General features: G+C 41.5%; 1 protein-coding gene across 6 annotated transcripts in view; it reads right to left on the reverse strand.

Moving 5' to 3' along the window:
• Positions 1–16,026, reverse strand: part of LOC126995933 (uncharacterized) — a 339,186-nt gene that overhangs the window by 15,345 nt on the left and 307,815 nt on the right. For all 6 annotated transcript variants that reach the window (XM_050855839.1, XM_050855835.1, XM_050855836.1 and 3 more), the window contains 2 exons: positions 9,028–9,191; positions 4,729–4,826 (listed from right to left, as the gene is read on the reverse strand). In XM_050855839.1, coding sequence (XP_050711796.1) covers positions 4,729–4,826; positions 9,028–9,191 — 262 coding nt within the window. The remainder of the gene's footprint in view (positions 1–4,728; positions 4,827–9,027; positions 9,192–16,026) is intronic.

Raw genomic sequence — 16,026 nt, forward strand, 5'->3', positions numbered from 1 at the left:
GGTATGAACTATTTGATTCCATGTTCAGTTATTTTCCATTTACATAAACAGACACACATGTTCTTAAGATTTATATACGTTAGAAATTGCTTATATATGAAGACGAAACCATTACACGTTAAATTCATAGTTATGTAATTTTTTAACGTACATTACGACTATTCGAACAATATACGGAAACACTGGCGTAGTTAACAATTAAAACAATATGATCCAGAAAAGTGCGTGACTGCTTTTAAATGAATGCATAAAAAAATGTTAGCTTTTTGTTATTTTTACAACGCAAAACTTCGTGAAAAAAACGATCATATGAACATTAATTAAGCAAACGAGGCAATATTTGATTTCATCAGTACAATGATTGCAAGCACGAAAATATTTGAACGCTATAAACATAATTAAGATTAAGAAAAGATTAGGTATTTCAGAATTAATTAGAAAACGAAAAATAAAACACGTCAGCGATACGATATTTGAAGTACAAAAGTAAGACAACAAATTAATGGAAAGACGAATTATCTGGATGTTTTATATCCACAAGTAAGAAAAAAAATATCCCTGCTGATCATGCAAAATATAAAATACTTCACCAATAATTACGTAAAGAAAGAAAAGAAAAATCAAGTAAGTGATACGATGTTTGGAGTATATAATTATATATAAAAAAACGAAATAAGTGGAAAGACGAGGTACCTGATCGTTAATTAGATTCACTCATCAGAATAAAAACTTGAAGAATCAGTCACGAGCAGCAAAACTCTCAGGATTAACGACATAATCCGATGTTTTTTTGTTTTGAGAAAGTTGCAGCAAACATAATAATAATAATAATAATAATAATAATAATAATAATAATAATAATAATAATAATAATAATAATAATAATAATAATATATCATCATTTTCTATTTTTACCCGAGCACAAGATTAATGTGTAGATTTTCTGTAGGTACAGATTTTTGTTGTTGTTTCTTGCATAATTATATATTTGGGGGCCGTATTTTTCTCCCCTCCTGGTTATTTTTCCTCGTCAATACTAAAAACAAGAATCTGTCATAAATAATAATGACAACGCGTCTGATACAAGAACATTTGATCTTGTAGCATTCAATTATCGGCTCAATTAAGACGCTAGTTCTTGTTTTACACTCGCTTTTGTCTGTACTTCTCCATCCTTCTTGTACAGGAAAGGGGTCCATCTTTATCATTCTTATTCTTATTTTATTTTTATTCTTATTATTACTTTTACTATTACTACTGCTACTACTACTACCTAGTACTACTACTACTACTACTGCTACTACTACTACTACTACTACCATCGAATATTTAACTCACTCTCTTTTCTATCTGATACAACTTTTCCCTTGTTCCTTTTCCCTGCGTGTCAAAAAGAGAACGCGATACACTTCATCATTTATTTACTTATCATCTCGGCCGCTTTGTTCCCCTTCAACGGGATTACATTCCTTTGTTACACGAAGCCAATTACCTCGGCCTTTTGTTCCGTTACAGCGCACAGTACGCCCGTTGTAAAGGCTGAAGAAGGGAAAATATAAATAATAATGGCCATCACGTTGCCGGTTCCCACGTCGCTACACCACTTGACAGTCGCTCCAAATACAGGAATAGTGGTGGAGCCGAAGCTGGTAAGAGGAGAGGAAGAGGAAGAATAAGACGAAGACGAAGATGACGTGGACGAAGAAGAAAAAGAAAGAAAAAAGGAAGGATGGAAGGAAGGATGGAAGGAAGGAAGGACGGAGAAAGGAAGAAAGGAAGGAAGAAGAAAAAAAGACGTAGAAGATGAAAAATAGATAAAGAAAAAGAATAGAGGAGAAAAAGAAGATAAAAAAGGAGAAGAATAAAAACGATGACGAAGAAGAAAAGAAGGTAAAAATGATAAAGAAGAAAAGTTGAAATGAAAAATAATAAGAAAAAAAATGCGTATAGTACACCAATTATGAAAAAGAAAGAAAAAGAAACATCCCTCACTGTCAGTTTCCAGGAACACCACGAACGAACAAGCTACCCCAAACATACCGGAGTGTTTTACATACGACTACACATTTTTTGTCATTAATGGGAGATCGCGCCCATTTGAACGTCTGGCGGACACTAACGCTTATTTACGCATCAGTTTTGCTTTTTATTCTTTGCAGATCCCCGACTTTTAAAGCTGCAAGGGTCGGGGGCAACGATACGCCATTACCGATTTCCCCCCCCAAAAAAAAACATACATTGAAAAAAACTACATTTAATTTGCATACGATTAACATCACCCGGGCATTTAGGTTTGAGTTAATACAATGGCCTAAAATAATAATAAAAAATCATATTATAACGGGCTATTGGGTGTAATTAGCTGCTATAAATTGAGATTATGGTGGATTTTGAAGGGACCGTCCCGGGGAGGAGACGAGGGGCGGAGGGAGGGAACCGGCGATCCTGTCCCCGGGACCCCGTGACCTAACACTCATTGGGCCATTACTCATTGCTTATTGAAAGAGAGAGAGAGAGGGAGCGAAAGCGAGAGAGAGAGAGAGAGAGAGAGAGAGAGAGAGAGAGAGAGAGAGAGAGAGAGAGAGAGAGAGAGAGAGAGAGAGAGAGAGAGAGAGAGAGTGAGAGAGAGAGAGAGAGAGAGAGAGAGAGAGAGAGAGAGAGAGAGAGAGAGAGAGAGAGAGAGAGAGAGAGAGAGAGAGAGAGAGAGAGAGAGAGAGAGAGAGAGAGAGAGAGAGAGAGAGAGAGAGAGAGAGAGAGAGAGAGAGAGAGAGAGAGAGAGAGAGAGAGAGAGAGAGAGAGACAAGGGTGTGTTTGTAATTAAATAACAAATGCAATGTGAGATAAAATGATAGTAACGAAGTGCAGCATAATGGAAATAAACAACAAAACAGCAACAACAACAATAACAGGTAAATTCATATAAACAGTGAGAGAAAATTAAAGCAATAAAGACTGAAACAACACGGAAAACTTAATTAGTAAAAAGAAGAAAGATTTAAACTAAACTTAATTAACAATACTTCTGATGCAATAATTTGATCGTCTTGAAACTACTGATTATTTGCTCGGAAAGTCAGTAAGTCATTCAAGAAGTATGTCAGTCAATCAGTCAGTCAGTCAGTCAATACACGTAACTCCAATCAGTCACACGTCATTCAAAATCAAACACTCAATTCATGTCATCCCAGTCAGTCAGTCAATTCATGCACGCTATCCAATCACTCAGTCAACACACGTCACCCCGCCTGTCAGTCAGTCATGTAACTCCAGTCAGTCAATCAGTTCATGCACACTACCCAATAAGTCAGTCAAAACACGTCACCCAGTCAGTCAGTCAATCACGTCACCCCAATCAGTCATTCAATAATGAGAACATAATTGTAAGGGCTCAGTCAAACACTCAGATGATCAGTCAATTTTTCTTTCAGTCAACAGTCAATAAGTTAATGAATAAATGTTAAGGAAAAAAAACCAGGTAGAGTTTCAACCTAATGAGTCATAAAAAGATTGAAGGTGACGAGAAGGAAAAGAAGAAAAGAAGAAGAAGGAGATGGAGAAGAAGAAAAGAAGAATAAATAAATAAATAAAGAAAAGGAGGAAAAAATTAGGTGGAGTTTCGAGCTAATAAGTCCCAAACAGACTGAGGATAAGAACCAAGTACTCCATTTGCTCAGGTGTCACTCAGCCGCCAGTCACCAGTCAGTCTCAGAGCGGGTCAGTCACCGTGCAATTATCCCGCCAGGCACTTCACATCCCAGTCGATCGTTGATGAAGGCATTAAGAGGAGACGAGAGAGGCGTTTAGCACGATTGACGCAAGTGAGATGAATATAGACGGTGTTTTTTCCACTCATCAGCGTCATTCTCATAAAAACTGTCGGTGGATTTGTTAGAGAGGATGAAAGTGATTTTGCAACAGACTGGAGCTGGATAATTTTAAAGTGTCATATTCGTATTCACAGAAGTTGGTGTTTAGTGAGTCAGTCAGTTAGTCAGTCGGTCAGTCAGTTGGTCAGTAAACAAGTGAGTCAGACAGTTAGTAAGCAAGTCAGTCAATTATTCAGCCAGAAAGTTCAACAAGCAGCCAGTCAGTCAACAAGTCAGTCAGTCAGTCAGATAATTAGTCAGTCAGTCAGTCAGATAATTAGTCAGTCAGTCAGTCAGATAATTAGTCAGTCAGTCAATCAGTCGGTCATTCACAAGTCGGTAAAACAGTAAAATAAGCCAGCCCGGTTTTTTTTTATGTCCACCGTCGGTTAGCGAATCAAAAAACGAAGGAAAAAGGTGAGAACAGTGAAAAACGAAAGCTGAATAAACTCATCCATAATTCCTATCCATATACTCCTACTAACGAGTGCCAAAAATATTCACTTACTAAAAGGGGAAAAAAAAAGATAATTGTAAAAGAAAAACCCTACAAAAAAGGATGATTAATCACAAAAATAGGCCAGTCCTGTTTTATAGATATTTTGATGATCCAATAATAAAAAATCTCAAGTCGTAGGAAGGCGATCACACAAAGGAAGACTCATCATGCTTACTCATATTCGTGGCATGAGGCAAATAATGAAAAAAAGGTGAGTAATAGATGAATAGAGATGAATACATAAAACGATGAATAAAATGTAAATAAAAGATGACGAGAGATGAATAAATAAAACGATGAATATATGATGATTAAAAGATGAATACCGATGAATAAATAGAATGATATGTATAAAGTACTCACGTCTTATTCATGTTCGAGTCGAGGAGGTTGTGTCTTCTGCTGTTGACGTACACGCCTGTCTCCTCCATGTCTATACCTGGCAGGTGTCCGTTGGGTACCTGGGGAGATAGACACACCTGTTAGCTCACACCTGGACACACAAACATACATACAAACAAACAGGCAGAGAGACAGGCAGACACACAAACAAGTAGACCCACCCACCCACCCACACACTCACACCCACCCACCCACCCACACACACACTCACACCCACCCACCCACACACTCACACCCACCCACAAACCCACTCACACCCACACCCACACACACACACACACACACACACACACACACGGTAAACAAGTTGAAATTAAAGCAACAACACCCGCGGCATCGTTGCTTAACTCTTTTTTAATTACTATCAGGATTGTGTTAATTTAATGGAAAAAAAATGTGAGTAAGAATAATAAAAATTGGAGAGAGAGAGAGAGAGAGAGAGAGAGAGAGAGAGAGCAGGAGGGTAAAGGTGGAAGAAACTTAACATGAGCGAGGAAAAAATATAGGTATTGGTCCGATGCTGTTCCCGGGGCTCTCTCTCTCTCTCTCTCTCTCCACCTCGATTTTCCAACACAACCTTTACTTACATTCAAGCTTAAAAATCGTTCAGGAATTTCTTTTCAAACCTTCAGCACATTTTTACCTTGCTTCTTCTTTTTTTTTCCTCTCATTTCTTCCCTCCAACTCCTCTCTCTGTGTGCGTCTTTCCTTCAAATTTTCCTCATCCTTACCTTCTTTTCATTAACTTTTACTGTAACGATTTTCAGTTCTTCCTCCTTCCTCTTTATTTACTTTTTTTTTCTTCTCTCCATCGTCATTATTTCCTTCCTCTCCATTTCTCTTCTTCCTCGTTTATTCTACAAAAGTTTTTCAGTTTTTTTTTTATGCAAGCTTTCAATAACTCTCTTCCCCTCTCTTTCTCTCTTACTTTTTCTCTCCCTCCTTTCTTCCTCTCCATTATTTCTCTTCCTCGTTTATCCAACACATGTTTTCAGTTTCTTTCTACAAGCTTTCAATAGCTTCACTCTTTTCCTCTCTTATTCTTTCCCGCCTTCCTTCTTCCTCCTCACCCTCCCTCTCACACTTACCTCTTAACTCCCTCCGTCGCCCCTTCATCACTCCTCTTTATTTTCCTCCTCCAGGCCTGACCCCTTACCTCTCTCGTCCCTCCTTCATCATCCCTCTTATTTTCCTCCTCTCTCTCCCCCTGCTACCTGGCGCCCGACACACCTTGATTCATTACGGCGATAACTCAACACCTTTCCCTTTCTACCCCCTCATCTACCTCCACTCTTTTTCCCTTCTTTTACTCATGCTACCTCATACCCCTCATTTTTTTGTAACTATTAACTATTCATACTGGTGTTTTTTGTCTCTTTAGTTACCTATTTGTTTTCTCTCTTTGTTGGTTTTCTAATTTATTCATAACGTGTAGAATTGCTCTTGTCTAGTCCCATTTACTTTTTATTTTTTGGCTTTTTCATTCACGGCAATTTTTGTTTCTTTATTTTCTTTCCTCCTTCCTTCCTTCCTTCCTTCCACTTCGTTTGTCGCGTTTTTTCCGCTCGTTCATTTCTCGTTTGTCACGTTTAAGGGCCGTTTTATGTAGCGTTCAACTTCCGGTTCTTAATTAGTTATTAGGGTAGGTACTCTCTCTCTCTCTCTCTCTCTCTCTCTCTCTCTCTCTTTTTTATTTTTTTATTTACACAGACACTTGGTTACATCAGGGCCTAGTACCTATAACATTACATTATATGGCGGCACTAGTTTCTTGGCTAAAGGGAACATAGTTGGTATCCCCTATCTGAAAGCCTAACCTGTTCACAAATTGTTCAGCAACTGGTTCACAAACAGTTTATATTGTTGCCGGTATGTGAACTGCTGAGGCAGCTGGCCGGACGCAAGGAGACGGTTCCATGTCTGCACGTAAGTGTTTATAAACTGCCTCTGGTAGTGAGTCGTCCGGCATCGCTGTACCACCAGAGCTGTTGCCGCCTTGCACTGCCTGGTGTTGGTTCTCTCTCTCTCTCTCTCTCTCTCTCTCTCTCTCTCTCTCTCTCTCTCTCTCTCTCTCTCTCTCTCTCTCTCTCTGTGCACCTTTTTTTTTCTTCGTATATTTCTTTCCTTTCTAACTCATCCATATACACACTTTTTAGATTGACCACATTCTCTCTCTCTCTCTCTCTCTCTCTCTCTCTCTCTCTCTCTCTCTCTCTCTCTCTCTCTCCTATCTACGCCCAGCCAGTTGGGAGAGATATGAGCGATTCTCCGAACAAAAGTTTAATAGAGTTATAAAAGGATACACAGAATTTCTTGCTCAAATGGTTGTGTTGTTACGAGTTGCGGGGAGAGAGAGAGAGGGGGGGAGAGGGCGAGAGAGGGAGAGAGGGCGAGAGCCAGCGAGCGAGGACAAGAGCTGGAGGGAGCGAGCGAGCGAGAGATAGGGAGTGAAAGTGGGGGAGGACACTATTATTTTTTTTCTTTTTAGGTCTTTAGTTTAATTCGTGAGCGTCGTGTCTCTCCACCGCCTTTTGTGCCCACGGTTTCGCTTTTAAAATGACGCAAACACAAAAGCAAATATGAAAAAAATGGAGATCAGGGCGGAACAATGAATGAAAATATTGAAGGAGAGCGAGCGACCGTGAAATAAAAAAGATATAAATATATGTACAAAGATAAATATACTGTGAGAGAGAGAGAGAGAGAGAGAGAGAGAGAGAGAGAGAGAGAGAGAGAGAGAGAGAGAGAGAGAGAGAGAGAGAGAGAGAGAGAGAGAGAGAGAGAGAGAGAGAGAGAGAGAGAGAGAGAGAGAGAGAGAGTTATGATGAAAATTATGTCTTTTTACACGCGAGCAAATTATGCATGTGCGTGTGTGACGGAAACCCAAAAATAAATATAAAAAAGTTGCAAACTCTCTCTCTCTCTCTCTCTCTCTCGTTCTCCGTGTGGGCTGGCAATTACCCGCTTGATCAATTTACACTGAAATCCCCCAAATTTTGTTGCCTTAAAAAAAGATAACACGCAAAAAGAAAAAAAAAAAACTTTCAGTGCAATTATTATTAATCATCAACACTGCCATGAATCTCCTGTAATTCATAACACGCAAAAGAAACAAACACACACAGAAATATAAACGTGAACCAACAGGATAAAGGATTAAAAACAGTGTTGGATAAAATAACGGAAACTAATATGGCGTTGGATTCCACGTAAGCCCGCACTCTCAAACATATCAGTTCTTTCAGTTCGCCTGTTTGAAAAGCCTCTCGTACTAAAAACTAACCTAACTTAACCTAACATTTACGTTACCTAACCTAGTCTACCCTTTCCAACCTTAAACTAACCTTAGCTAATATAACCAAACCTAACCTAACCTCAACTAATCTAACTTTATCTAACCTAAATCACTATCAAACAAAGGCCACACGTCAATTTAGTACTTATTTATTACTGCCTCCCTCGAACACCCTAAGAGAAATAACCTAACCTAGTGATAGTTGTACACGACCCCTGCACATTAAACGGAAAAGTCACCCATGAAAAGCCGGTTAATCTTCCCTGTGGCCTTGGAAAATAGTCGTAAAGGGAGTTCGATACGTTTAAAAATATGGCCCGTTGCTCGATATTATTTTTCTAGCGTTTCTTGGCAAGGTTTAAATTTCTTCGCATCAGTAACTATAATTTCTGGCGCAGCTTTTAAAGTGAAAAGGATAACGATGCGTGTTTTGTTTTCGTTATTGTGAAGAGCAAACAGCGGACCCTTTATTTTCTTTCTTTTAATCTCGTAATCGCAGTGTTATTTCTACCTCTTTTGCTTTCATTAAACTAGACGTGAATATAATAAAAATGATACTAATGCTCTCTCTCTCTCTCTCTCTCTCAACATCAAATACCTCACATTCCACTTACTTATTACTTAAAATACTTAATACTTAAAAAAAAACCTCATACACTTCATTACTCCCCCCTCGAACACCTAAAAACTAACCTAACTTAACCTAACATTTACGTTACCTAATCTAGTCTAACCTTTCCTAACTTAACCCAACCTTACCTAATATAATCAAACCTAACCTAACCTAACTTAAACTAATCTAACCTTACTTAACCGAAATCACTATCAAACAAACGCTACACGTCAATTTAGTACTTATTTATTACTTTCTCCCTCGAACACACAAAAAGAAATAACGTAACCTAATCCAACCTAACCAAATGCCCCTCAAACAAAAGAGCATCAACACCCAGGCCACACGTCACCTTGTATCCCTCTGGCGGCGGCTTGTAGGGCGGCGCAAGGCTCAGGTCGACGTAGCGGTCAGGCTGGTCTCCGCCGCCGCCCCGCGAGTCCTCCTCCTCATTGGTGGGCGCCGCGTAGCTCCAGGAGGCGGCCGCGACCTTGTGGCGGGAGTGGTAGGGCGGCGCTGCGGGGGAGAGAGAGAATATGATAAATATAAACGCTGAAAAGGGTCATCTAAGGTCACAAAAAAGATAAGGAGTGTTATTGATGGTGATGGTAGTGGTGGTGTGGTTATGAGAAGTGTTGTTTTATGTTATTTTCGAGTTATTTCCGTTTTGTTTGTTGTCGTTGTATCTTTTGCTCCCATTATTTAAGCTATTACGATTATACTTTTTTTTCTACTCGAGTTTTTCTTTCTACTTTTATTTTCATTCTTTTGTTATTCTTGTTATTTGAGTTATCTTTGTTATTATTATTTTCTTCATCATTGATTCTTGTTATTTTCTTGTTATCATTGTAATAGTAGTAGTAGTAGTAGCAGTATAGTAGTAGTAGTAGTAGTAGTAGTAGTAGTAGTAGTAGTAGTAGTAAAATTAATAAAGACAAAAGAAATATCACCACTATCATAAATAACAGCACTAATAAAAATGCTTACACAATGCCACAGAAAGCGATAATTAGCATGTAATTTATTCTCGCATTCAACATTAATGAAGAAAACAATGACTTTTAAAAAGCAATTACTCGCAATCTCCATATCAATAAATAAAAGCGAGATTCACCCAATACCACGAAAACACGATGCTAATAATTCCGCTAACAATAATAATAATAATAATAATAATAATAATAATAATAATAATAAAATAATACTAATAATAACAACACTAAAACATCTCGCTAACACCCTGCGGCTTTAATTACAAGGCTATTATTTTTTAACTGTTTATTTATTGTTGAACGGAGAGGAGGCTGGAAACGATATTAAAGGAGGGAAAAGGGGAGAGAGAAAAGGAGAAGGGGAGGGAGGGAGGAGGAGGGAAAAGGGGAGAGAGAAAAGGAGAAGGGGAGGGAGGGAGGAGGAGGGAAGAGGGGAGAGGAAAAGGAGAAAGGGAGGGAGGGAGGGGGAGCGAAAATGGGAGAGGGAAAGGAGAAATGGAGGGAGGGAGGGAGGAGGAGGGAAAAGGGGAGAGGAAAAGAACAAGAGGAGGAGGAAAAGGGAGGAGAAAGCATGCAGGTAGGGAGGTAAGGGGCGGTAGGTAAGGTCACAGGATAATGGGTAAGGGAGGAAGGGACAAAGGGAGGGAAGAAAGGGAGGAGAACATTAAGGGAGGGAGGTTAAGGTAAGGGTCGCAGGAAAATGGGTAAGGGAGGAAGGGACAAAGGGAGGGAAGAAAGGGAGGAGAACATTAAGGGAGGGAGGTTAAGGTAAGGGTCGCAGGAAAATGGGTAATAAGAGAATGATAGGTAAGAGAAGAAGGTAAGATAAAATGAAACAGGTGTAACACAGGCAGGGAAGGTAAGAGCCACCAGGTGTTAGGCAAGGATGTTAATGGGCAAAAAAAAAAGGGGGAAAGGAGTAAAAAAAAAAAAGGAGGGGAGGGGCATGTGAGGTCAGGGTCAAGTGTTATGGGCAGGGTCAGGCAGGGTGGCAGGGGTATAGTATTACGAGCAAAGTTGAAGACGGTGGTGATGGAGAATAAGAAGAGGAGGAGGAGGAGGAGGAAGAGGAGGAGAAAGAGAAAGAAGAAGAGGAGGAGGAGGAGGAGTAAAGCGAGGATGACGATGAGGATGGGAACGTGGAGGAGGACGAGGAGGAGGACGAGGAGGAGGAAAAGAGGAAGGGAGGAAGAAGAATAAGAACAAGGATAAGAAAACGATTACCACTACCAACAGCAACAACGAAAACAAGAAATAATGAAAAAGGAAAAGAAGAGGAGGAGGAGGAGGAGGAGTGTCGCAGGGAGATTAAGAGAGCCAGACTAAGTTCAATAATGCGGCGAAACTTCATTCTGAGGAGGAGGAGGAGGAGGAGGAGGAAGAGGAGGAGGAGGTGAGGTTAAGGAGAAAAAAATAAAAATAAAGGTGCGTGTCTTAAAGGTTGACAGGGAGGGGCAGGGATGCGGCAGGGGCGATGTGCGTGCTGGCAGGGGGGAGGAGGTGGCAGAAGGCAACAAGGAGGGAGGGGGGAAAAGGGGAGCGGAGGAGGGAGTGAACTGGTTGAACAAGGGGAAACTGAAGGGGGGGCGGAGGAAGGACTGTCGGGGGCGGAAAGGGAGGGATTGAAAGGGGAGAAAGAGGGGACTGAAAGGGGTTGAACGGGGGGAAACTGAAGGGGGGCGGAGGAAGGACTGAAGGGGGATGAAAGGGGGGGATTGAAAGGGGAGAAAGGGGGGACTGAAAGGGGTTGAACAAGGGGAAACTGAAGGGGGGGCGGAGGAAGGACTGAAGGGGGATGAAAGGGGGGGATTGAAAGGGGAGAAAGGGGGGACTGAAAGGGGTTGAACGGGGGGAAACTGAAGGGGGGGCGGAGGAAGGACTGTAGGGGGATGAAAGGGAGGGATTGAAAGGGGAGAAAGAGGGGACTGAAAGGGGTTGAACGGGGGGAAACTGAAGGGGGGCGAAGGAAGGACTGAAGGGGGATGAAAGGAGGGAATTGAAAGGGGGGGAAGGGGGGACTGAAGGGGCTGTAAAACTAATAAGGATGAAAGAAAGAAGGAAGGAAGAAAAGGACTGAATGGCAGAAAGTTAGAAGGAAAGGAATGGGTAGAAGGAGGTAAGCAGAAAGGAAAGAATAGAAGGAGGAGGAAGAAAGAACCAAGGAGAAACAAGGAGGAAACAGGATGCAAAGGGTACAAAAAGAAGAGAAAAGGATTGAATTAGTTAAAGAAAATGGGAAGAGGAGAGCAAAGTAAAGCCATAAAGGAGAAGCAGGATAAGGATAAAGGTTACAAAAGAGGAGGAAGAGGAAAAGGAAGAAAAACAGAAGTAAGGTGAAAGGGGAATGCTTAGGGGTGATAGGATAAGTAGGATAGAGAAGAGGAAACCAAAGAAGGTATAGATGAGGTTGAAGAAAGGGCAAGGCAAAAGAAGAGGAGGAAGAAACAAAAAGGATGAAGAAATAAAGCAAAAAAGATAAACAAAAGAGTAAACAAGGAAAACCGGAGAAGAGAGACAGTGAAATGAGAAGAGGAGCGGGACAACGAAAGAGGAAGGAAAGGAATAGAAGAAGGAGGACTACAAAAAAGGGGGCAGAGAAAGGGGAGCAAAAAACAGTGAAGGGAAGCAGTGAAATGAGGAAGAAGGGGGAAACAGAGGAAGAAGGAGTTAAAATGGAGGACAGAGAGAGGGAGAGGCAGGGAAATAAGAAGAGGGGCAAAGTACTGGAAGAAGAGGAAGGGAAAGGGAAGTAGAAGGGGGACTAAAAAATGGGAGCAGAGAGAGGGGCAAAGAGAGGGGGGGAGGGGCAAGAAACATAGCGTGGCACCGTGGTACTCATAAACCTCTTGAGACACACCAATTCCAGGCTGCACATCTTCCTTGGGTGGCACTCCAGGTTTTTATTATACGCGATAGTGGTTGAGGGGGCGAGGGAGGGAGCGAGGAAGGGAGAGGGAGAGAGAGGGAAGGAGAGAAGGAGGGAGAGACAAGAAGGTAGAGAGGGAGAGAGGAATAGAAACAGGAGGTGGGCATAAGGAAGGTAGAAATACAAGAAAGAAGAATAAAAAACATGGAAGGAAAGAGAAGAAAAAGGAGAGAATAAGGGAAGAGACAAGGAGAAAAAGAGTAAGGAAGGGGGAAGGAAAGAAAATGGGAGAGAGGGAGAGAGAGAGGGAGGCACGTATGGAAGGTAAAGCTACAATGAGGAAAAGTGATAGAAAAGGAAGGAAGAAGAAACGAAGGAAAGGAAGAGAAAAAGGGAGAGAAACCAAGAGAAAGAAGGGGAGGAGGAAGGGAGGTAAGGGAGACTACTTAGGATGAGCCACTAGAGAAAGGGAGGAGGAGAAGGAGGAAGGGGGGAGGAGGTGAGGTATACGAGTAGATGGGAAAAAGGGGGTAAAAGTGAGAAGGATAATAAGGGGAGAAAAAAGAGGTGGAGGAAGGGAGGAGAGGGAAGGGGGGAGGAGGAGGAGGAAGGTACTACAATGTGAGAGATGAGGGAAGAAAGGGAGGTGGAGGTAAGAAGGGAGGGAGAGACGGGAAGGAGGGAGAGGGAGGGAAAATAAGTAGGGAACTTGCGAGGAAAAAAAAGAAGACAAACAACTGCGGTTCTGCAAAGGAAGAAAAGAGTTGGTGAAGAAAAGGAGAGGATGAAAGGGAGGCAGAAGGAGGCAGGAAGAGGTGGGAAGTATGAGAAGAAAAAAAATGAAGAAGGGGAAAATGTAATACACGGTTGGGAGAAGGCAGGAATAAGAAGAATGAAAGAAAGAAGGAAGAAAAGGACTGAAAGGGAGAGAGTGAAGAAAGGAATGAGTAGGAGGAGGTAGGAAGCAAATGAAAGAATGAGAGGAGGAGGAGGAAGAGGACAGGAGATTGAAAGCTTCGAGTGAGAGGAGGAGGCAAGGAAAGAAATATATATGGGAAAGTCTGGAAGAAGAATAGAAGTGGATAGGATGAATGGAAAGGAGGAAAAGGAATAAAAATTGAAGAAAATAGGAGTGGACAGGATGAATGGGAAAAAGAAAATGAACAAAAAGAAGAAAATATTAGAACAAGAAAAAAAATCAACAGGAAGGAGTATGGAAATAAAGGTTGAGTGGATGGAAAAGCAGGTGGAAAGGAGAGGATCAGACAGGAGAGAGAGAGAAAAAAACACCTACACCCACAAAGGTCATTACAGGTAAGTGGAAGACAGGCTCTCACACAAAAAAAGAGAGACCTTCACCTGTTCACGGTATATACAAAAGGATGAGAACTGCGTGGGAGGTGAAAGGGGAAGGAAAAGGCTTGAGTGCATTTACCCCTTTCCATTCCCTTTCTTTTGCCTAAATAAGGAGATGGGGGAGACATGAGAAAAGGAAAAAGGGAAGAAGGGAAAGAAAGGGCATGGAGAGAGGAAAAGGGATGAAAGGAAAGTTAAAAATGAAAGGAGAGTGAGTGAATGTGTGTGTGTTATCCCTTTTCCTTCCCTTTCTTTTGACTAAATAAGGAGATTGGGGGAGACATGAGAAAAGGGAAAAGGAAAGAAGGGAAAGAAAGGGCATGGAGAGAGGAAAAGGGATGAAGGGAAAGATAACAATGAAAGGAGAGTGGGTGAATGTGTGTGATACCCCTTTCAACGCTGCCTGATCATCGCACTCGCCCTCTCATATTTCCCGATTTTCAACCCCCAAACTGCCACCCCCACCATGATAACGAGCTTCATTTATAGTTATCGTTAAAATCGGTTATCATTGGCGTTTGTTTGCAAGAGTCATGAGTCAGAAATCGGGAAAATGCGATATTCTGAATACGATAATCTGGTAACGTTGTACAGTGTGTGAGGGGGAGCTTGCGCATTTTAAGAAAGGGAAGAGGTGGGAGGAAGGGGGGGAAGGCGGCCGTTTCAAGATTAAACTATTCATATCTAACACGATCGAGCTTTAACACTACAAATTACTCCTTGCACGAACCCTAATCTTTCCAGCACACCCACCCACACACGCACATACACAAACAAACATTCACATAACGTCCAGTGCTATAATAATGGAACCCCAAAATACGAGACCACGTAATTTCAAGGTAAGCTAAAAATACAAGACAAAAGAAAGGGAAGGGAAAGGGATAACACACAAACACATTCACCTTCTTTCCTTCCATTTTTATTCATCCTTTCATCCCTTTTCCTCTTTCCATGCCCTTCTTTCCTTCTTTCCTTTTCCCTTTTCTCATGTCTCCCCCATCTCCTTATTTAGGTAAAAGAAAGGGGTAAACATTTCCTTTCCTTTCCCTTTTATCCTCCCTTCCTTTTCTTTTTCCTCTTCCCATACCTTCTCTATCTCCTTATCTAGGCAAAACAAAGGGAGGGAATGGGGTAAACACACACTCACCCCCGTTCCTTCCATTCTCCCTTTCTTCCCTTTCCCTTTCCCATACCTTCCCCATCTCCCCTCCCTCCCTTCCTCATCCCTCTATCTCTCTCCCAACACGCAACGTCTAATAATAGAAAGATTGTGAATAATGGAAGGGAACAGTGATACCAGAATACGAAGGAGGAATAGGAGAAAGAGGAGAAGGAGGAGGAATAAGGGGAGGGTCAGTAGAGAGCGAAATGGGAAGAGAGGAAAGAGAAGAGAGGAGGAAGAAATACAGGTGAAGGTGAGAGAGATAAACTAAGAGAGAGCGTGGGAGGAGGAGGAAGAGGAGGAGGAGGAGGCAACAAGAAGAAACATAAAAACAAATAGAAAGAAGACCGAATAAATAGGAACTAGTCACGAGGAAGAGGAGGAAGTTGCCCCAAAGAAAAAGCATGAGGAAGGAGGTAAAAAGAATTGGAAGGAAGGAGGAGAAGGAGGAGGAGGAGGAAGGAAGACAGGATGCAAGAGGACTCGAGTAAGAGGAAACATAAATAACCAAGCAAATATAATAGACGAGAAGGAAGGGAGGAAGAAAGGAGAAGAAGGAGGAGGGGGAGGAGGAGGAGGAGGAAGAGAGAAGCTGGAGGAGGAGGAGAGCATAATAAATATAGACGAAATACGATTGAATGGAAGAATGGGAAGAAAGAAGAAGGAAGATGAGGAAGAGGAGGAGGAGAGTAGATTATACATGGATGAAAGATGGAATGAAGAAAGAAAGAGACGAAAGGAGGAAGAGAGGAAAGGGGCATAAAGGACACTGCATCAGGGAGGAAGAAAGAAGTGAATGAAGGAATAAGAGAATGAATGAAGAAGGGAGAAAGAGAATGACGAATAGGAGAGGAAGGAATGATAGAAAGAAAGGAAGTGAAAGGGTACAGAAGAAGGGAAGGAAAAGACAGAAAAGGAAGAAAAAGGAGAGAAAGGAGACTAGAAACGAGAGGCCAGAGAGATGAAGGATGA

Source organism: Eriocheir sinensis, chromosome 9 (genome assembly GCF_024679095.1).
Source record: "Eriocheir sinensis breed Jianghai 21 chromosome 9, ASM2467909v1, whole genome shotgun sequence".
Lineage (NCBI taxonomy): Eukaryota > Metazoa > Arthropoda > Malacostraca > Decapoda > Varunidae > Eriocheir > Eriocheir sinensis.